General features: G+C 41.8%; 1 protein-coding gene across 1 annotated transcript in view; it reads right to left on the bottom strand.

Annotated features, from left to right (window-relative positions):
• Positions 1 to 24,383, bottom strand: part of LOC124795236 (alpha-tocopherol transfer protein-like) — a 147,253-nt gene that overhangs the window by 59,736 nt on the left and 63,134 nt on the right. Inside the window, exons 4-5 of the mRNA XM_047259163.1 lie at positions 18,135 to 18,384; positions 6,291 to 6,401 (exon numbers count right to left, since the gene is read on the bottom strand). Of these exons, the coding sequence (XP_047115119.1) occupies positions 6,291 to 6,401; positions 18,135 to 18,384 (361 nt within the window). The remainder of the gene's footprint in view (positions 1 to 6,290; positions 6,402 to 18,134; positions 18,385 to 24,383) is intronic.

Genomic DNA, 24,383 nt, shown 5'->3' with positions numbered 1-24,383 from the left:
TCAATTTTTCTATTGACTATTTTTTCTTAAATTTCCTATGTTTTCCACCTGTTGCCTTTCTGTTAAAACACTCATTTGTTTAAAGCAGCTTGACTGACTAAACTCTGCTGAATCAAGTTTAATACGTGTTAGAATGCCACGAAGGAATATTCAGTGTTGCGATGTCTGCCCTACACTATCGTTGTAAAATAAAAACATACATTAAAGTCGCTTTAGAAAGAGGTAGAGAGCTACCCAACTAAGATGGCGAGCACTGTCCCCTATATCTCTCCCCATGGATATGCTACTCCCTGTTAATATCTGCAGTACATCATATTGCCTTTGAATATTTAAACATCAGGTCACAAAGATGAGCTGTTCGGTTTCGAGTTGTTAGAAAGTAATTATCAAATTACCTGTGACCTGTTTGAATGATATTTCCTCCATTTCGCTCTACAACTTCTGCGTTTTATATAACTATCACGATTTCGGCCTTAGGTCATGATCAAGTACAACAATGTTGGCCATAATTAGACTTTGTTGAGTTGTACAGTCTAATAGCGGAAATATTCAAGCATTACTACGTGGCAGTGGCCCAGAAATATGAAAGATTGTCACCATTTGATCACTCAAGTCTTCTCGGCGCCATTGATCAATACCGTGCTTCAGGGCGTTGCGCTCGAGTTGTTTTCGCTTTTTATGCACATATTTCGACCTCCTCTTGAGGTTTCTAATTCACTTTTTAGGGACGCTCTGACAACTTATTTCCTGTTCCGTGGAAATTGTTGCAACATACCGTTGGCGTAGCGATGGGTAATTATCTGTAGTGGTGAATCTGTACTTTTAAACTTTGAAGCGAATCTTTCAGCGTCAGCCAAGTAGGGACCAACATGTTTCTGTCAGACGTTTTCGATTACGTTCGTGGTGTGGCCACATGAAGCAGAAAAGCTTCTAAGAGATCCTGGAACATTTAAATTCCATCCATTGTAACATAAAAACATTTAAACTCCATCCAACTTAACATAAAAAACAGGAAAAAAAGAGGGCCGTCAATTTTTCCTTGACATGTTAGTTAAGATAAGAACAAACAAATCTCAGGTTCATAGTGTGTATAGAGAACCTACGCTCACTGATCTGTCTCCAAATCTCGAGCGATCACCATCACTCTCAAATTAATTTGGTGCTAAAGACTCTGTTCCAAGAGCTCGACCATATTCAGACAAGGACAGGTTCTCCGAAGATTTACAATACCTACTTATGGTGTTCCGAAGGATTTGGTATTCAGATCATCAAACTGAACTGCTGATGCAATCAAAATCAAGGACGCTTGAGAAAGAAGCTGAAAGAGACAGAGAAAGTGAAACCAAAAATTACTTATCTATCTTATTCCGGCCCAAACCCGGAAAATCGGTAGACTCATACCTAAACATGGACCTCAGTGTACTTAGCTCTCTGGAAGTGAGATGAAAAGTAACCTTTGTTATCTTAAAGACGATCTGGGTCTCCGACAGCTGTGTGTGTATCGCATTCCATGTGAATGTGGCAAGTCTTACGTGTGGCACACTATCACAACAGTCAAGGAGAGATGCAACAAACATCAATGACGTACACGAGTAAGACAGCCGAGCAAGTCAGCTGTCACCGAGCAATGCCTCGAATAAAAATCATGAAAGTAAATACAAGGCGACCATTATCGTAGTGCAACGCCTAATTTCGGGGACAGCATGCTTTAAAAATTCTATCGAAGTAAAAGTGTGAGAAAACCTGATAAACAGAGACGGCGATTTCAATTTTAATACCGCACGGGGTCCGGCACCCAATATATTAGAATCTCGTCACCCATTATAACTAACCGAGCTGCAAAACCCTGAGAGAAGTGCCACTTCACGGAATATCGGTGCTATTTCTGAATAATAGAAGAGCAAAGGGCGTAATGTGCTTCGGGATATTACCTCGGTTATTAACAGTGGCTTCAGGCCAAAACTAGTTTATAGTCCGGTTGGAGTCCAGGCTGTGAGTACAAGTAACAGCAAAACTGTTGGAACATTTAGAAAACGGCAAGGTCGGTCGTCAAAGAATTGTGCAGAAATGGAAACAACGACTCGGCAGAACACCCTGAAGCACACTAAAAAATCAAATAAAACATTTAAAAAGAAAGACGAGTGTATTGAAACGTTTTTGTATTATCAACGCTTGTCTACGCCTGTTCAGTTTACGTGTTACTGTGTAACGTAGACAAGTAGGCGTTGTTGTGTACTGAAGACCATTTGATTTGTAATTCAGCTCCATAGTCTTTTACTACATCCCTGCTTCCTTTTTTAACAGATTCTATGATGCCTTGGTAATATTAGGTTGGTGCATCAGTTCGTAGCCTTTTGTTTTGCATGTTGGTATTCCGGTTGCTGTGAGTTCGTTGACTGGCTGCCATTTTGTGATGTAGGTCATTGTTCCTATTTGAGTCTACTTATTGTCATTTGTTTTCAATTGGACATAGTGAGTGGAGTTGTGAACATTACGAAATGGAGTGTCAGTCGGAGAAATCGGAACATTTCCGACATTCTTCTGCTTGATTTCAGTTGTGAGGTGACAGCAACAGAGGCAACTGGAAGCATTAGCGTCGTGTATGGGATAACGCCATTGGACGGAACACGACAAGAAAATGATTTTCTCATTGGAGGATCGTTTTGCCAAGTGACTCTCCACATTCAGGGAGGTCTTCAGTGTTTCATCAAAATCGTTTAAATGTATTAATCCACAATGATCCACGTCACTGTACTCGAGAACTGGCAAATTTGATGAACTGTGATCATTCCACCATAGTGTGACAGTTACATGCAATAGGGAAGATAGAAAAATCGTGTGCATGGGCACCGCAAGCTCTAAGCTAAAATCACAAAAATGAGGGGATAGGCATAGGTGCACCTCTGTTTGCTCGTCATCTGTTGCTTCGTTAACAATTCTGTATGTTACTGGTGACAAGAAATGGTGTCTTTAAGCTAACATAATGGAAAGAAAGAGGTGGCTGAGTGCAAACAAAGCAGCAACTACCCGTATACAGACCAGCGCGCATCCACAAAAGATAATACTATACATCTGGTGCTACAGCGACAGTGTAGTGTGCTACGAACTGCTTTCCCGATATGAAACAATCACTTCTGATCTTTATTGTCAAGAAACAAGACTCCTTGCAGACGCAGTCTAAGAACAACTACCAGGAAGACTGTGAAATGAAGCTACTCCACGACAACGCCCTGCGTCGTTTTGATAGACTGACAGAATGACAATACACTACTGGACATTAAAATTGCTACACCACGAAGATGACGTGCTACAGATGCGAAATTTAACCGACAGGAAGAAGATGCTGTGTTACGCAAATGATTAGCTTTTCAGGGCATTCACACAAGGATGGCGCCGGTGACGAAACCTACAACGTGCTGACTTGAGGAAAGTTTCCAACCGATTTGTCATACACAAACAGCGCTTGACTGGCGTTGCCTGGTGAAACGTTGTTGTGATGCCTCGTGTAAGGAGGAGAAATGCCTACCATCACGTTTCCCACTTTGATAAAGGTCGGATTGTAGCCTATCGCGATTGCGGTTTATCGTATCGCGACGTTGCTGCTCGCGTTGGTCGAGATCCAGTGACTGTTGGCAGGAGATGGAATCGGTGGGTTCAGGAGGGTAATACGGAACGCCGTGCTGGATGCGAACGGCCTCGTATCACTAGCAGTTGAGATGACAGGCATCTTATCCGCATGGCTGTAACGGATCGTGCAGCCACGTCTCGATCCCTGAGTCAGCAGATGGGGACGTCTGAAAGACAACAACCATCTGCACGAACAGTTCCGTGACGTTTGCAGCAGCATGGACTATCAGCTCGGAGACCATGGCTGCGGTTACCCTTGACGCTGCATCACAGACAGGAGCGCCTGCAATGGTGGACTCAACGACGAACCTGGGTGCACGAATGGCAAAACGTGATTTTTTCGGATGAATCCAGGTTCTGTTTACATCATGATGGTCGCATCCGTGTTTGGCGACATCGCGATCAACGCACATTGGAAGCGTGTGTTCGTCATCGCCATACTGGCGTATCACTGGGCGTGATGGTACGGGGTGAAATTGGTTAGACGTCTCGGTCACCTCTTGTTCGCACTGACGGCACTTTGATCAGTGGACGCTATATTTCAGATGTGTTACGACCCGTGGCTCTACCCTTCATTCGATCCCTGCGAAACTCTACATTTCAGCAGGATAATGCACGACCGCATGTTGCAGGTCCTGTACGGGCGTTTCTGGGTACAGATAACGTTCGACTGCTGCCCTGGCCAGCATATTCTCCAGATATCTCACCAATTGAAAACGTCTGGTCAATGGTGGCCAAGCAACTGGCTCCTCACAATACGCCATTCACTACTCTTGATGAACTGTGGTATCGTGGAGAAGCTGCATGGCAGCTGTACCTGTACACGCCATCCAAGCTCTGTTTGACTCAATGCCCAGAGGTATCAACGCCGTTATTACTGCCAGAGGTTGTTGTTGTGGGTACTGATTTCTCAGGATCTGTGCACCCAAACTGCCTGAAAATGTAATAACATGTCAGTTCTTGTATAATATACAGTGTGGCCAGAAAATGTCTGAAACGCTTGTAGGGATATTGCAGGGCCGGTTGTAATGAGATATGAATGTTAAAAAAAAATCAATATGTTGCGCTGTTTCCGAGTTATTTAGGATTGAAGTTAGCCAATCAGACCGACGCCGCTGTAAATTCAAGTTTCAGCTAACGAGACAAAGCACTCGTTGGGCAACACCGCCCCTGGCAGGCCGCTTAAATGTGAGCGCGCGACCCCCCGATTGGCTAAATTCTATGCTAAATAACTCCGAAACAGAGCAACGTATCGAATTTCTTTCTTAACATTTATGTCTCAGTAGAACCTGCCCTATAACATCCCTACAAGCATTTCACACATTTTCCTACCACCCTGTATTTGTCCAATGAATACCCGTTTATCATCTGCATTTCTTCTTGGTGTAGCAGTTTTAATGGCCAGTAGTGTACTATACAGGACTGGGGCTTAGAAGTCATTCCGCACCCATCTTATTCACCCGATCTTGCACGCTCAGATTTTTTGCTATCTGTGTAACAACTTTCCTGTAACTTCCCTTCCGGATTCAAATGCGGTCCGAACATGGCTCGACGAGTTCTTTGCCTAAAAACCACGTCATTTCTACAGTCTTAGGCGGAGTGTTATGAATAGTGAAGGGGAATATATTTCTGATGTCTGAAGTCTTTTATGTGTACATGTTGCGTTTATTAAGCTTATGGGAGAACTCCACGAACTTTTACAGCGATCCACTAAGTACAAGGCCATAACGATACGTGTCCTGAGGCTGAAAATAATGTACGTCTTTTAAGAAGATCAATATGTCTCCGTTAGGCAATATTATAGTACGTATAAACCAAAATTTATCTGATTAACAGACACGACCGTTGTACAGTCACGGACTCCACGAATGCAGGTGATGTGAAGACTATAGAGCATAAGAACAACGTTGTGCCATCGCCCCCATCCTTTCCCGTGAATTAATTCATTACGGGGCAACTTTGACGCTGTAGAACTAGAACTCTAAAATAGGAATGGAGCGGGAATGCTGCCAGTTTTAAGCAGTTATTTCAGAAATATGCAATTAATAATATGCGTACTCCATTTTCTCATATGCTGTTAAATTCCTAATCAACCAAATGAAATTATCCATTTTTTTTAGATACAGGTATGGTTTCATTCCCTTTAACAAACAAGTTTGACATATATAAGTGATGTTTTACATGTATGTAAAAATGTTCGGTAATAGAGTTAAAAAATAATTATATGGGGAAACAACAGCACAGGTACAGTGAAGGAGAATAAAAACATCTGGAAATGCTGACCATCAGTGAGCAACTGATTGTTTCAGTGTTCCGAAGACGTGAATATATTAGCAGCATACAGTTTGACATTCACATACTATTCCACAAACACTGAATCAGTTAAGATATTACTTTAAACGAAATGTTTGAGCTGTTACCGAATGCTACGGAAGAGGTAACAAGTAAACGAGGTAATACATATAGAGAAAACAACAACATTATTTAGAGATAATTCTGTAGAGTAAAATTCCAGAAAATAAGAAAAACATTTGTTTGCTAATAACCTGTTGTCATAAATTACAGCAATATACCCACAATTTTCTTGTTATATATAGGTGCTGACAGTTTATTATACTTAATCGTTTAATTAGCGAACAGCCACAATATCGCCCTCTACTCACCCTCTGTTTCAACTTATCCGAGAGAGCGGCCTTAGCTATGTTGAGAATTGCGTCTAACACCTTTGGTGAGTTCACAAGATGTACAGCTTTTATTCTCCGGCAGTAGGCTTCCTATAAAACAAAAATAACAAGGTTCTTTACATTGATGAAGTAACAGTAAGTTATCTATAGAAAACTATTTTTCTCCAGTATTTTAAAATTTTGTCATACTTGACTTCAATTAGAACGCCAACACAGAACAATTCACATATTCAGGAAGTGTTCTAATTCAGAATTTTCAACGATTTGTTACTTAAGAAATCGTAACACACACACACACACACACACACACACACACACACACCATACTGAAATGTTACAAAGGAAGTCAGTGCCTGATCTCATGACTAAAAAGAATTAGCCAGGCACTCAGCAACACACTAAATCCACTACAATAAAATATAGACTAGAGTACCCACCCCATACTAACTTTCAAAGATTTTCGCCTGAATTGTTCTAGCTTCTGGAACATTACAATACAGATTTGCAAGTCAGGTACTTCTCCCCCGTGATTCTTGAAGTATTCGCGGGGTTATGAACATTGCTGTTCCACTGAGACAGCAATATACAGTTTCACTGTCCACATAATAGAGCCTTCAAATAGTAATATGTCACCACTAGGAATATTCTGTGACTTACCCAAAGCATTTGATTGCGAGAACCATGACATTATGTTAGAGAAATTACAATTCTATGGTACAAATGGAACAGCATATGAGTGGTTTAAGTCATACCTGCAGAACAGGAAGAAAAAAGTCGCTTTATACGTTCTAGTGTTTCAAAGGAGTTTGCCACTTTATCTAACTGGGGCGAAAGTACATTAGGTGTTCCACAAGGTTCGATCATGGGTCCCCTCCTGTTCTTGATATATGTAAATGACCTCCCTTCTTATGTGAAACAAGATGCTGAACTGACACTGTTTGCTGATGATACAATCATAATTATCAATCCAGTAAAAGAAAGTACGATAGAAAATGATACAAATAAGGTCTTTGCAAAAGTTATTAATTAGTTTTCTGCGAATGGGCTTGCTCTGAACTTTGAGAAGAGACAATACATCCAAATTTCGGCTGATAAAAATATAATTCCTTCAATAAACATAACACACCAAATGTAGTCAGTAGCCAGGGTAGCGCATACTAAGTTTTTGGGTGTACATATAAATGAGAATCTTAATTGGAAGAACATATTTTGGATCTCCTAAAGCGACTAGGTTCAGCAACTTTTGCAATCAGAATAATTGCCCATTTTGAGGATGTCGAAATTAGTAAGCTAACATACTTTGCATACTTCCACTCTCAGATGACACGTGGAATAATATTCTGGGGCAACTCAACACTTAGGCAAAAGGTATTCACTGCTCAAAAGAAAGCAGTTAGAATAATGTGTGGGGTTCATAGTCGCACATATTGTAGGCATCTGTTTAAAATGTTGGGAATTCTTATAACTGCTTCACAGTACATTTACTCAGAAATGAGATTTTTTCTCAACAATATGGAGCAGTTTAATATCAACAGCGACATTCATGATTACAATACCAGAAAAAAGACCTACACTACCCTTTACTTAACCTCTCTTTGTGCACAGAAAGTGGTAAAATATGCTGCTATAAAACTTTTTGATAAATTACCAGATGAAATGGTTCAAATGGATCTGAGCACTATGGGACTTAACTTCTGAGATCATCAGTACCCTAGAACTTAGAACTACTTAAACCTAACTAACCTAAGGACATCACACACATCCATGCCCGAGGCAGCATTCGAACCTGCGACCGTAGTGGTCGCGCGGTTCCGGACTGTAGCGCCTAGAACCGCTCGGTCACCCAGATGAAATAAAATGTCTGCCAGATAGCAGTAATAGTTTCTAAAACAAATTGAAATCATATCTCCTTGACAACTCCTCCTATACCACAGATGAAATCTTGAATATGAGTAAATAAATCTGTAGATATAATATATGCATTTTGTGCCATTTAAGGGAATGGGATAGATAATAGAAATATTTAGGTATAACACTATAATGTAAACAAAACAAAAAACTTGATTCCTGTGCGCATTTCTTGTGCATTTGACACGTTCCACGTCATAACGATATTTCCGTGCTATTTATCAGTGGAACACGTAACTAACTAACTTCCACGAAGCTTCGACATCTTGCTATGAAATATCGACTGACAAGCATTAAGCCATTATCCGAACACTCGCCTCATAATGGCTGAATCGATGTCAACCGAAACAGCGTGATAATATGTCTATTAATGGATCACATTATTATTGCACCTGGGAATGGCTGTCAGCTTATCGTGAGCTTTTATTGCGTTTTTTCACGAGAACACGCAGAACTTCTTCGCACCATGTAGGCAACTGTCTTGAAATTCACAATACGCTTCGTTTTCCTAAGTTGCCACAGTACTTGTTTACTGTACAACGCGGCGTGTTTCTGGTAATGGCCATGGGAGGCTAAATGCCATAATATCGTAGTCACGTAATACGTCATCCGACTGCAATCCATAAACCTCAAGGGATAATTCTACCCTCTCATTAAACTGCGATTTACAGTTTCATGTAAACCAGTCATAAGGCATAGTAAAAATCTATGTTAAGTGTATCTGTAAGTTTATTGAAAGAGAGTCATTCTTTCCGTCTGCACATGAGTATGCGTTTTTGTGAAACCCTCACAAACTAAACGCTGTCGAAACGCGACCGGAAACCGACACAACGCACTCCCTGACAGTTACGCAGGAATGTCTTACGACACATCCATGCAGCTTCGTCCCTTAATAGCTCAGTCGGCAAGAGCATCCGCTCTGAATTTCAAGCGGACAGGTTTCGGTCATAGTTCAAACATCATGTTTATTCTTCCATGAAACTTTTAAACAATGCCTACTTCACTGAAGAGAATAATTTTAAATACGAGCCCTAGACTGTTGCTGATCCATTTCTCTGAGATATAGTTTCTTGCAGGTCTTATGGCGATTGGAAAAAAGGAGAAAGGCACTCACAGACTGGAAGCTGTAACTCGAGTCTAGGTAAGAGTTACATGTGGCAGGCAGGCGTTCGCCTCTGGTCCGTAATACCGTTTTCATCAATCAGGAAATACCACTGCCATCGAATACTTTTCTCCTAAACTTTAGTAGTGTGTGATTAAGAAATTACATGTGAGCATTTGTCTCGACGTGCTGTATATTCTGCACCCTTTAACCTACCAGGCTTCGAATAGTGTTCTTTGTATCTGACATCAAATGATCTACCTGTTTATCCTATGTCTCTGTCAAGACAAGCGTTGTACTGCAGTTGATATATACTTGCTTTCTGGTTTATGTCTCAGTTGTTTGTCATTTTTGGGGTGTGTTTCTGTATAGAGTTGTCTGTTGTGTATGCTATGTTTATTCCCTGTCTTTTGAAAATATCGGTGATCTTATGTGTGAGTTTGTGTTTGTATGTCATTGTGCACCATCTTACGTACTTACGTATTGTATGGTTTCATGGACACTCAGATGAAGTTTTCTGAATATCTGGTATAAATTAAATGGATATGCGTGGTCTACAAGGTCGAAAGGCACACAAACACTGCTATGCCAAGAATGGAAACAGTTCATCTAAGAACGATCAACGAAATCAAAAAACTCCAGTCACAACACAATAACTTTACACACCACCAAGAAGAACACACACACAAATTCTACCAAACACTAGTGAACCTTACAGACACACAGTTAAACAGTAAAGAAAGGCAGCTGTTGGAGAAATGAATAAAATAGAATGTAAATTCAGAAATAGATAATGATTACATAGAACTCAAATTATAAAAGCAGAAAGTGTTTTGACAAGTTACAAGGAAACAGAAGTGTCAGCATTAGATTAGCTAGAGAAATAGTAAAATAAATCCATCATATAATAACCAGTATGAAAAGAACAACACAAAAACAACAAAAACGCAAGATCCAGCGCACTCAGAAAACAGTATTACTTACAGACAAAGAACAATACATTGAAAAATCAGAAGAATTCATCTCAGAAAGTAACATTAAAATTAAAATCTGACCCAACATACAGATTCCAGCAAATGTAAAAAACACTCGAAAAACATAGACATCATACTGGATAACACGGAGAAAAGAAAGCTGACACACATTAATCCCACTGCACCAGTACCAGAAAAAGTGGAAATCATAGCTAAGAATCTGACAACACTTACTTATAAAGCTCATAACAGAAAAAATTACTTCCAGTTCAATAATGAATTTTATTTACAACCATATGGATTACCAATGGGGTCGTCAGTTTCAGCAGCTTTAGCAAATAATTTTGTAAACCACATTGAACAGATCATTTTTACAAAAACACTAGCAAAAGAATGCAACATATTACATTGGTTATGGTATATAGATGACATCCTTTGGTTAACAGATGAACCACAAGCAAAAATTGGAAGGACATACTGACATCAACAAGGTACATAAAAATATAAAATTCACAATGGAAAGGGAACAGAATAACCAAATGAACTTTCTGGATATACCAATCAGAAAAGAAAATAGTAAGCATATGTTTGAAATTTACCATAAACCCACAACAACAGACATTATCATTCCGCAGTCCTCAAACCATCCACACTCACAAAAGGAAGCAGTACTTCTATGTATGATCCGTATACTCAACACAGTGCCACTCACCAGAGAAAACTAACAAAACGAACTTGACGTAATAGTGCAGATAGCACAAAACAATGGTTGCTAAACAACCAATTTGGAACTAAAATAAAAGCAGAAAGCACCAAACCACAAACAACAATACAGCAGCACCAAACCACAAACAACAATACAACAGCACCAAACACAAACGTAACAACTACACAGAATGACCATAAAAATGTGAAAGAAATCGCAAGATGGTACACAATGACTTACAAACAAAAACTCACACATAAATACACCAACATTTCCAAACGATGCGGAGTAAAAATAGCATACACAACAGAGAATTTTGTGCAGAAACACACTACAAAAATAACAAAAAGCTGGAGACATAAACCAGAAAGCAGGTATACATCAACTGCAGTATAACACGTGTGATGGCGCTATACACAGGCCAAACAGGTAGAACATTTGATGTCGGATACAGAGAACACATGAGAGCCTGGATGCATGGGACAAACCTCTCCACATTTGCGGAACACGTAAGGGAACGTGACCACAAACCAACCACTAGAGAAAAAGACATGAAAGTAATTACAATCAACAATAAAAGAACACCTCCTAAACCTGCAAGAAAATTACCACATACAGAAAACCAAATTAGAAATGAATAATCTGTTGAATGATTGAATGATCTTGTACACATGCCAAACAATTCATTGTTTAAAGTAATGCATAAAGTAATAAACAGTAACAATAACAATAATAATAATAATAATAATAATACTGCCCAACACCTTTTCACTAACTTGTCCATCAACCCCTCCACAAAACACTTAAACCAAAACTCAAGTCAGCTGATTTACAAAGCTTTCCACCACTTTCTAAAGGCTATTACATTCATATTGAAAACTTCACAACTCAAACCACAAACCCTGCCCCCCTCCCGCAGTCGCACACACTGAAAAGAAAAGCATCTACACATTTTTCAGCTCCCTCCCCCTCTCTCTCTCACTCTTTCTCTCTCTCTCTCTCTCTCACACACACACACACACACACACACACACACACACACCCACCCACACACACACACACACACACACACACACACACACACACAGAAAGAGAGAGACAGAGAGAGAGACAGAGAGAGAGAGAGAGAGAGAGAGATACGTCATGATTAGACGTTGGCTTTCAATATATATTTTGTTAGCTTGGCAACATGTAGGTAAACAAACCAATCAGGAGGAAACACATAATGATGTCACAATATTTACATTGTTAAAAGCAAACTGTTCTAAAAAATAGCTATAACTAGTGACAAAATAATAATATTACACCACAAAAAATGAGTATCATGGCGAACAGTGTGAAAGAAAAAGTTCGGAATATAAAATTGTGCTTATGTTTCAGAAATACAGTGTTAGTCGGACCTCCGACTAGATGAGAGGAAATGCAGGCGCCAACAAACTGTAAGTATTTACTGATTTACATAAAAAAGCGCAATATGAACTGCTTGATAATCTAAAAATAAGACAACTGTATCGTTGTAGATCCACTGAAGATGACTTAGAGAAAGAAAAAGGCGAAAATTGTGTGGGAAAAATAAATTAAGTAGCTGCAGGGAAAGGAGGTTTTATTTACTAAGTACGGAGGACACTATTTGTCGGACCTTAATTCTAAGCATTCTTAGAAATATATTGGCAATTCCCACAGCCTGGGGGATGTCTCCAAAATGGAACATTCACTCTGCAGCGGTGTGTGCACCGATATGAAACTTCCTGGCAGATTAAAACTTTGTGCCAGACCGAGACTATGACATTCATATTCAACACTCTACAACTCAAACCACACCCCCCCATTGCCCCCATCCCTCCAACTCCCTCCCCAAACACACACACTCTGAAAAGAGAGGCAAAGGTCCCGAGTTCGAGTCTCAGTCTGGCATACAGTTTTAATCTGCCAGGAAGGTTGAAAGTTTCATTGGGAAATATTGAAAATTCTTCCTATGTGTTGTGCCTAGGAATAGGACAAATATCACCGCAATCAAAAATGACACCACAGTGACATCTCCTTTCAAATGTTCTCCTAAACGACGTCAGTAAAACCAGTGTATTTTTGACGTCTTCGAAAGCAAGCACTGAAACAGAAACTAACACTGACGAAATGTGCCAAATTTATGTTGTTGCTACCACGCAGTACTTACATAACCTGTTGCCTGTGAAGATCTTTTGCAGCTAATGCGATTTTCTACACTCGAATACAGCGTAGCTACGGCTTACGCAAACAAGACAGTGGTGGTGTGGAAATCGAGTACGACTACACAGAGTTCCAGAGACACAGCGAGACTGATTTGCGTTGGCAGAATGACGAGCCATTTTCGAGACCCACTATAGGGGCAGCACTCCACCAGAAGCGCCGAGGCTGAGATGACGTTCTTACCAATAGATTAGCCATGTACTCTGTTGTCTTAATAGCCTTTTATTTCATCTACTTCTGCTGGCAGAAGACGTGATAAACTATATGTAACCATATTCTTTACGAAACCAAATATTGTAGACGTGCACCATTTGATTGTTCGCCAAGTAATAGCCACTTCTTGTAGATTCCTACTTCAGGATTCTGCTTAACTATCAGCACGATGTATTTACAGCAGAGCAGCATCCATTCCTGAAGTCGCTGGAGCGCACGAGACGAAATGAAAGCAAAAGTCATGTATCCAGAATCCTTTAGTGCCTACAAGCACTTCGGAAAATGCATTCAGTACAGTAAACTATACAGTACAAATTGCTCATTCACCAACATCAGGCGAAGCAAATTTCATTCTGGTGGGCATGAGGAAATTCAGGGAAATGAGCAAAAGGCAGCCACCTTGCTCCAATGTGCCGTTTCTTTCTCGTGTCTGCTCACATCCTGTGTGATGCCTGTAATTAGTGGTAAAAGTAATTACAGTGATATACGCTCAACAAAGAATATTCATCACAAGTAGTGTATCGAAACTTTAGGTTTGTCGGTGACACATAAAGATTCCAGGAACTGCTATATAAAGGAGAGACGCTATGTTATGTTTATCTTATCGCCTGTCTTTTGATCTTGTTGCTTAGCTCTTGTCTTCACTTGTCGTTCTGTACGCCATTCGATGTATAGATAATTGCTGCCTATTCATGTAAAATTGAATTACCGTAAAATAATAACTATCAGTGCTGAAATTAATAAATTTGTTTTTACTGTGAAACGGAGCCACCTCCTCTTAACATTTACGTAAATGTGGCCCGTGCTTTATACGGGTATTTTTGTATTTACTTCAATTCCCGAAAGTAGCTTAAAATTAGTTTTCTTTCATTTTTAGCTCTCTACATTCTGGACAACATGCATTTTAAAGTTATTTGCGAAGTTCGATTTTCAGTTACCACAGCCCAGTTATCTCTGATCGTTGAAAATTTATCCATACCTAAAAACCACACTAACAGAAGCTTGTACTAACTTTGGCTTGGGCCTGATGAAGTAACATTTCATAATTAGAAGAATTTTCAATTTATTTCGGGATAGAAAGAAAAATCTTTAATACACATACCAGAGATACTTTTTCGTAGCAGTAAAATATATCTACCATATCAGAAAAATAATTGCTAACATCACGATATTTTCACTTTACGTAATGTATCTATATTTTTTGAGCGTGTGTGTGTGTGTGTGTGTGTGTGTGTGTGTGTGTGTGTGTGTGTGTGCGAACGCTCGAGCGCTCTCGCAATTTCTGTTATTAAGTGTAGGAAGAGAAGATCACAGTAATAAAAGGTATTTATTCTTTCTACCCAAATAATTGTTTAGAGAGATAGTTTCTCAATTTACCGTAATAAAATCAGGCACGGTCTAGTTTATCCGTTGTAGCGGCGGAGGGGTGAGTGGTAGTGAAAGATAATAAACCTCGGTTCTTGATATTACCTATCCGGCTGCGATCTATCTCATACAGTACGCTGCTACAGGATGAAGTCACCCCGACAAGCCTTTGAACACAACTAAAGGGAAGAGGGAAGAGCTTTCACCGATATGGTTTGTTGAAGATATAAGACAAGGACAGGGGAACTGAGAAATAAACATTTGTATTCCAGATACATTTATTCTGTGGTTTCCAATAAGCAATAATTTACAGAGGAAGGCGAATTCGCAAGAGGAGGATACCGCAAGGGAAGCAGAAGAAAGAAGTTTTACATGAGAGAAGAGATTGCGGAAGTTTGCAGCGTAGGTACCTGTCAGACGTCCGGTGGTACATTAGAATAAATCAGCTATGTCACAAATCAACCTAGTGTATACATAACAGATATATGAGTACAATTTATGTTCGGAAAGAGGCTTTGAGCTTATACTGCCAAGACGAGCACGGTAAACTATTGCCATTGGTTCAAGAACCTGTATTGCATTGTTAGCTGCAGTGATGATTGGTACTGTATCAACGGGGTGAGCGTCAAATACTGTTTGACTCCGAGAAGTACGAATAAGTAGGCGAGCTATATAATAAAGAGTATGTTAGACAGCTATTCAAGGTTAATATTGAATGGTGCTTTCTACCATCAGCGGTCAGTTCTGCCTTGTCACGTTTTACGGTGGAGCAGTGAAAATTACTTTTTCCTTTCTTTAGGGTGTTATGGCAGTGTGACTCTTTCAATAAGACGTCACAGAATTGTTAGGTTCTGGAGTCGCCCCCATGCGATTCATGGACTTCAGCAGCGCTGTACTTGCTCCAGAGTAGCGTTTACGGGACAAAGATGTCGTTGATCCCAGGTAGAGATCAGTTAAAATCTATGCAATCACACCGCCAAATTTTAACTTGGATTTGTCAATACAAAATTCCCAAGTATAAACATTTAAAGTATGTTACATGGGTTCATATTAGCTTTTGATTTAGGTCTTTGATAATTGTGTTGCAGTAACTCAGCAGATTAAAATTACATATGTACTTTAAGTAACTATTTCCATGCCAAGACTTTACATAATTTTTCGCACACAAAAGTGTTGACATTCTGATTTACACGGAAGACAATAGTTTTTGCTACATCATTATTCTGCAGACATTACAAAACCGAAGTGTAAGAGAAAAAAAATTGTTGCAAGTAGACTGTTTCCTCGCTTTGTTGATACATTGTAATACTACCTATCCCTATTCCCAGGGACACTTTATCATCACATCAGCACTCTAATTTTACTGTCAATGTATCTACTTGTGTGAATGACATACAAGTAGTTAATTTGTCTGTGGTATTTTTGTTTTGGGTCCGCAACCTCGGTCAAACGAGTTGAGCGATGCTGGCTTGCTTGTAGGTTCCTGTAGAATAGGACGCATAGCTCGGCTACTGCTATATTAACTGCTCTCATAACAGTCTTAACCGAAAAGTAACAGCTATAGGAACCAGTTACAGAAAATGGGAAGCAGTTACTACCGTTATTACAGTTCAAGTTTCCGTATCCTCCTCAGTCCCGAGTACAGATTTTGTGTCGTTCAGTGCACTGTTCTTGGGTAAAATAAGACCGACAAAGTGAATTTTTTTAAAAAAATGATGCGATCTGTAAAAATTTTAGGACATGTTTGAAGTAAATGCTATTTATGATATAAAATAAATGAAATATGTGCAGTAAACGGAAAATTCAATATGAAACACCTAAAAGGTACGAAAACTACGTAACTGGAATGTGAAAATCTAAGTAGTGGCCCAACACATTCGCAGTGCTACATCGTAAATAATACGTCGCTATATTGCTGTGATGAAATAAACAATCACTTACTTCATAGTGTAAGGTCTACTAGCATATTATAGTTGGGTATAAACACATTTAGTCCAAAATTGTGTATTGAAGTGGGGACATAGAAACGATGGAGAGGCTTCGTCCCCGCCGTAGCCCTCAGTGGTTCACAACAGGCTACAGCAGTCCACTCACCCCACCTCCACCACACCGAACCCAGGGTTATTGTACGGTTCAGCCCCCAGCGGAACCCCCTCCCCCGGCCCCCGGAAACGTCTCACACCAGACGAGTGTAACACCAAATCCAGAATGAGATTTCCACTCTGCAGCGGAGTGTGCGCTGTTATGAAACTTCCTAGCATATTAAAACTGTGTGCCGGACCGAGACTCGAATTCGGGACCTTTGCCTTTCGCGGGCAAGTGCTCTGCCATCGGTGCTACCCAAGCATGGCTCACGCCACGTCCTCACAGCTTTGCTTCTGCCAGTAACTCGTCTCCTACCTTCCAGCCTCTCCAGAAGTTCTCCTGCGAACCTTGCACAACTAGCACTCCTGAAAAAGAGGATATTGTGGAGACATGGTTTAGCTACAGCCTAGGGGACGTTTCAGGAGTGCTAGTTCTGCAAGGTTCGCAAGAGAGCTTCTGTAAAGTTTGGAAGGTAGGAGACGAGGTACTGGCAGAAGTAAAGCTGTGAGGACGGAGCGTGAGTCGTGCTTTGGTAGCTCAGATGGCAGAGCACTTGCCCGCGAAAGGCAAAGGTCCCGAGTTCGAGTCTCGGTCCGACACATAGTTTTAACTGCCAGGAAGTTTCGTAACACCAAATGTTTGCGTGGTAGAGTAATTATGGTGTACGCGTACGAGGAAATGGTGTTTGCGAAGCTATTGCCGATACAGTACAACTGAGGCGCAATAAGGGGAACGAACCAGCATACGCCGAGGCAGATCGAAAACCGCTTAAAAAACCATCCAAAAACTGACCGGCACACCGGAACTCAACACTAATCCGCCGGGCTTCAGCACGCCTTCCCGTCCGGGAAGCAGCGCTTTAGACCGCGCAGCTAGTCTGGCGGGCTAGTCCAAAGCTACTAAAAACGAACAGAAATTATCTTTAATTTTTGAAGACAGTAAGATGAACACCTTTTTAAGCATATGGCGCAACCTGTTGGGAACATGCAGAGATAGAAAACAACTGATGCAATGAATGTACATGGTGTAAAGTGCATCTTACAATTATGGAGAGCAAGTCTGGTTTATTAGCCGAGCTGACGAGGTTAGTTACCGCAGTCACGTCGGAAAAGCTGGAATGCCACAATAATCCGTTGCCTAACTTCGGCGCTTATGCAACCGCATCGGAGTCGTGCCACGTTGCATATATGCTGCAGCGAGGCCGTCAAACAGAAACTCTTTGAACGCCCCCGAGAGTAACGTACCTTGAATATAATTTCGACGCTGCGAACGAGGCTCACGCTGGTCTTGAGCACGTGTGAGGCGGTGAAGTCCTTGAGATCGAGTATGATGATGTCGCCGAGCGAGTAGTCCTCGGCGAGCAGGACCTCGGTCCACATGAGGATGAGCTTGTAGCAGAGCAGCGGGTCGAAGCACTGGGGGTCCGCCGCCACGTCCAACGTGCACGTCACGCGCAGGCCGTCGGCAGTGAGCGGCGACGTCGAGAACGTCTTGCTGCGCAACAGCAACACCAAAATCAGCACTGACAGCATCGTTCACACAGTAGGCCACACACAGACTTTTCAACTTACCCGTCGAACTCCCAGTCCTGGGAGAATCTTAGGTTATGCGAAATGTGTAATACACTACTGGCCATTGAAATTGCTACACCACGAAGATCACGTGCTACAGACGCGAAATTTAACCGACAGGAAGAAGATGCTGTGATATGCAAATGATTAGCTTTTCAGAGCATTCACACAAGGTTGGCGCCAGTGGCGACACCTACAACTTACTGACGTGAGGAAAGTTTCCAACCGTTGTCTGGTGTAACGTTGTTGTGATGCCTCGTGTAAGGAGGAGAAATGCGTACCATCACGTTTACGACTTTCATAAAGGTCGGATTGTGGCCTATAGCGATTGCGGTTTATCGTATCGCGACATTGCTGCTCGCGTTGGTCGAGATCCAATGACTGTTAGCAGAATATTGAATCGGTGGGTTTAGGAGGGTAATACGGAACGGAGTGCTGGATCCCAACGGCCTCGTATCACTAGCAGTCGAGATGACAGGCATCTTATCCGAATTGCTGTAACGGATCGTGAAGCCACGTCTCGATCTCTCAGTCAACAGATGGGGACGTTTGCAAGGCAAAAACCATCTGCAACAGTTCGACGACGTTTGCAGCAATATGGACGATCAGCTCGGAGACCATGGCTGCGGTTACCCTTGACGCTGCAACACAGACAGGAGCGCCTGCGATAGTGTACTCAACGACGAACCTGAGTGCACGAATGGCTAAACGTCATTTTTTCGGATGAATTCAGGTTCTGTTTACAGCATCATGATGGTCGCATCCGTGTTGTGCGACATCGCGGTGAACGCACATTGGAAGCGTGTATTCGTCATCGTCATACTGGCGTATCTCCCGGCGTGATGGTATGGGGTGCCATTGGTTAGACGTCTCGGTCACCTCTTGTTCGCACTGACGGCACTTTGAACAGTGGACGTTACTATTCAGATGTTTTACGTCTAGTGGCTCTACCCTTCATTCGATCCCTGCAAATCCCTACATTTCAGCAGGATAATGCACGACCGCATGTTTCAGGTCTTGTACGGGCCTTTCTGGATACAGAAAATGTTCGGCTGTTGCCCTGTCCAGCACATTCTCCAGATCTCTCACCAACAGAAAACGTCTGGTCAATGGTGGCCGAGCAACTGGCGCATCACAATACGCCAGTCACTACTCTTGATGAACTGTGGTATCGTGTTGATGCTGCAAGGGCAGCTGTACCTGTATGCGCCATCCAAGCTCTGTTTGACTCAATGCCCAGGCGTATCAAGGCCGTTATTACGACTAGAGGTGGTTGTTCTGGGTACTGATTTCTCAGGATCTATGCACCTAAATTGGGTGAAAATGTAATCACATGTCAGTTCTAGTATAATATACTTGTCCAATGAATACCCAACATTTCTTCTTGGTGTAGCAATTTTAATGGCCAGTAGTGTAATTTGTCAGTAGGTGAAGTTCAGCTCTGATTTGATTTCTTTCTTAGACACACTTGTTCTTACAGTGCAGCATTACGTCCTCGCGTATGTATTATTTAGACGTCGGGATTTTATTTAGTTAGTTTTGATACGTAAATTTGCAGAGAAGTTCTTACATAAGCATTTTGGACAGTTATGCTTGGGAAATTCTGTTTGTAATTTTATGTAGAATTTTTACTCTGTTACTTTTTGTGTGTTGGAATTACTAGAAAAGCACTGTGAAACCACGAATAGTAGCCCTGTTCGCTGCGCCGCACATACATTATGTTTACTATTTATTTTTGGTAAAAGGTGATTGCAATGTAGTTCCACAGTTTCAAATAGACACAGTGACTCTTTTCATTAGACAGTGTTTACGTAAGTACAGCATTCGATTGTTACCGAGCGAGGTGGCGCAGTTGTTAGCACACTGGACTCGCATTCGGGAGGACGACGGTTCAATCCCGTCTCCAGCCATCCTGATTTAGGTTTTACGTGATTTCCCTATATCGTTTCAGGCAAATGCCGGGATGGTTCCTTCGAAAGGGCACGGCCGATTTCCTTCCCAATCCTTCCCTAGCCCGAGCTTGCGCTCCGTCTCTAATGACCTCGTTGTCGACGGGACGTTAAACACTAACCACCACCACCACCATTCGATTATTCAGGCTCACACTAGAACAGAGACAGGCATCAAAGTTAATACAAAACCAGTTTACATGCGCAACAACAAATAATAAATAAAACAGCTACAATAGATAACAGTTGTTTGGCTCAACTGCTATCACCGGATTTTTTAGATCAAAATAAACTTCAGGTGTTTCACAGTTCGCCAAACATGAACGTTAATTTGTAACTTCTTTCGGACTGTCTGGGAGTGTGAAGTTTAGCACTCTTAACAGCTTTCATGCAGCCCGTTGGGAACTACTCTCCTGCTCTAACGTCTTCATCTGAGAATTGCACTTGCCCTTAACCCCTCCAGTACTTGTCGGGTATATTCTAATGTCTCTTTTTCCCATACAGATTTTCTCTCATACAAGGCCTTCTAGTACTACGAAAGTTATTTCCCAATGACTTACTCCGGTCCTTCTACCTATTTCTCTCCTCACCGGTTATGTGTTGAACTTCATTTCTTATGATTTACCTAATTTTCATGAACCTTCTACAGAATAACATCCCAAATGCTTCGAAGTTCTTCATCTCCCGTTTTTACAATGACCAATCACGTCCATACAATGCTATGCCCTAAATTCCCATTCTCAGAAACTTCTTGTTCAAATTAAGGCGAATGTAGATAGTAGTAATTGGCCAGGAATTCCTTTTTTGCCTCTGCTGGTCTTGTATCATCCTTGCTTCGAACGAGAGGTGTAATACTGCTTCCAAGATGTCAGAATTCTTCGTTTCCATTACTTTGTAGCCTCTTACATAAAAACATTAAAAAATTTAGCTAACTGCCTCATAAATGCTGTGACAGGACGAGTAGCCGTTAACTTAACTGATTACCAATAAACCCAATAATTAACTGAGAAGAAAGCAGAAGAAATTACAGAAAGTGTTAAAAATAAGGAAGAAACTGTTTCGAACATGAATTAAAAAAATGATGCGGGGCTTGTAAGAACAGTCGTAGAAGGGCACGCGGGAGAGAACAACTGAGGGAGGAAGAAATTTCAGATCCTAGACAATATACTATACAGCAGCAAGCGGTGGACGTCATTAAATGGAAACGCAAAGGACCTGCTACCATTGCAGAAAAACAATGATGACTATAACAAATGAAAGCTATAATTCATAGCTTTAGTAACTCCGGCGAGAAGAGCGGTGACACTTCTCTAATAATGAAATGTTTAAATAGAGTAATTAAATGTATGACAGTTTCGTCAAAAGTAAGGTTCATTGCCAAGTAAAATTTTTTGGCGAATCTATGGAAATTTCCCTTTGCCCCTGGCATGTCGCTCCATTACCACAATGACTATTTGTTGATGATTCATGATACGTCCTATTAGATACAATACAAGTGGCAATTACATGTGATAGCAAGTTTAGTAAAATTGTGTAAGAAAACGAAGTGTAACTCAAAGGACCGTGTCGAAAGTAATGATGATGATGATGAGTCCCATACTTCTTTACAGAGCGTAGGGGAGCGACGCGGGAGACCCGCGCCGCTGTACTAGGCAAGGTCCTAGTGGAAGGGGTTTGCCATTGCCTTCCTCCTACCGAAATGGGGATGAATGATGATGATTACGACGACACAACAACACCCAGTCATCTCGAGGCAGGAAAAATCCCTGACCACACCGGGAATCGAACACGGGACCCCGGGCTCGGGAAGCGAGGACGCTACCGCGAGACCACGAGCTGTGGACGTCGAATAGTGAAACGCAAAATATGTCTGGAAGTACAGATGACAAGAAATAAAATGAATGCAAAAGTAATATAGCAATGATGAGGTTGCTATCAAATGTGACGTCGGCTGTTATATCATGAGGAGGGGGAGGAGGAGATTAGTGTTTAACGTCGCGTCGACAACGTGATCATTAGAGACAGAGCACAAGCTCGGATTAGGGAAGGAAGTCGGCCGTGCCGTGCCAAAGGAACCATCTCGTCATTTTCATGAAGCGATTCAGGGACATCTCGGGAAACCTAAGCTGGACGGCCGGACTCAGGTTTGAACAGTAGTCCTCCAAAAGCGAGTCCAGTGTGCTAACCAATGCGCTACCTCGACAGGTGCTGTTCTATCATCGTGCGGTAAGCTCATCAGCATGCAGCAGCAGTAGAAGAGGCAACGGTATAGAGAGGCAGTCCGTCACCTAACGGTGCTCCGGGACCAGAGCCTCGTTTTGATTTCGCTTGGCTTACTACTTTCCTGTGCTCTGCTAACAGCTTCATGCTCACGTTTCGAAAATTCTGAAACACCAGTATTATTATTTTCCTCTCATAGATACGATAGTGGCTTTATAGTCAAAACCAGCGTTCTATTATACGAGGGCAGTTCAATAAGTAATGCAACACATTTTTTTTCTCGGCCAATTTTGGTTGAAAAAACCGGAAATTTCTTGTGGAATATTTTCAAACATTCCCGCTTCGTCTCGTATAGTTTCATTGACTTCCGACAGGTGGCAGCGCTGTACGGAGCTGTTAAAGTGGCGTCTGTAACGGATGTGCGTTGCAAACAACGGGCAGTGATCGTGTTTCCTTTGGCGGAAAACCAGGGCATCTCAGATATTCATAGGCGCTTGCAGAATGTCTACGGTGATCTGGCAGTGGACAAAAGCACGGTGAGTCGTTGGGCAAAGCGTGTGTCATATCGCCGCAAGGTCAAGCAAGACTGTCTGATATCCCGCGTGCGAGCCGGCCGTGCACAGCTGTGACTCCTGCAATGGCGGAGCGTGCGAACACACTCGTTCGAGATGATCGACGGATCACCATCAAACAACTCAGTGCTCACCTTGACATCTCTGTTGGTAGTGCTGTCACAATTGTTCACCAGTTGGGATATTCAAAGGTTTGTTCCCGCTGGGTCCCTCGTTGTCTAACCGAACACCATAAAGAGCAAAGGAGAACCATCTGTGCGAGAATTGCTTGCTCGTCATGTGGCTGAGGGTGACAATTTCTTGTCAAAGATTGTTACAGGCGATGAAACATGGGTTCATCACTTCGAACCTGAAACAAAACGGCAATCAATGGAGTGGCGCCACACCCACTCCCCTACCAAGAAAAAGTTTAAAGCCATACCGTCAGCCGGTAAAGTCATGGTTACAGTCTTCTGGGACGGTGAACGGGTTATTCTGTTCGATGTCCTTCCCCATGGTCAAACGATCAACTCTGAAGTGTATTGTGCTACTCTTCAGAAATTGAAGAAACGACTTCAGCGTGTTCGTAGGCACAAAAATCTGAACGAACTTCTCCTTCTTCATGACAACGCAAGACCTCACACAAGTCTTCGCACCCGAGAGGAGCTCACAAAACTTCAGTGGACTGTTCTTCCTCACGCACCCTACAGCCCCGATCTCGCACCGTCGGATTTCGATATTTTGGCCCAATGAAGGACGCAATCCGTGGGAGGCACTACGCGGATGATGAAGAAGTTATTGATGCAGTACGACGTTGGCTCCGACATCGACCAGTGGAATGGTACCGTGCAGGCATACAGGCCCTCATTTCAAGTTGGCGTAAGGCCGTAGCATTGAATGGATATTACGTTGAAAAATGGTGTTGTGTAGCTAAAAGATTGGGGAATAACCTGGTGTATTTCAATGCTGAATAAAACAACCCCTGTTTCAGAAAAAAAAAATGTGTTGCATTACTTATTGAACTGCCCTCGTAGCTAACTGAGAAGTGACAGACTGCGAATTGTACAGTTTATTTAGATACGAAGGTACCTAGGGGTACGCGACCCAATTTAAACATGACTCTCAAACATTTGAAACTGCAGCCAAACGTTTACCTGCAATGCGTAAAAAAACTCCTTCCAATAGCAGTTTGTGACTCAAAA

This window comes from Schistocerca piceifrons, chromosome 4 (assembly GCF_021461385.2).
Source record: "Schistocerca piceifrons isolate TAMUIC-IGC-003096 chromosome 4, iqSchPice1.1, whole genome shotgun sequence".
Lineage (NCBI taxonomy): Eukaryota > Metazoa > Arthropoda > Insecta > Orthoptera > Acrididae > Schistocerca > Schistocerca piceifrons.
This window is presented reverse-complemented; position numbering and strand designations above follow the sequence as displayed.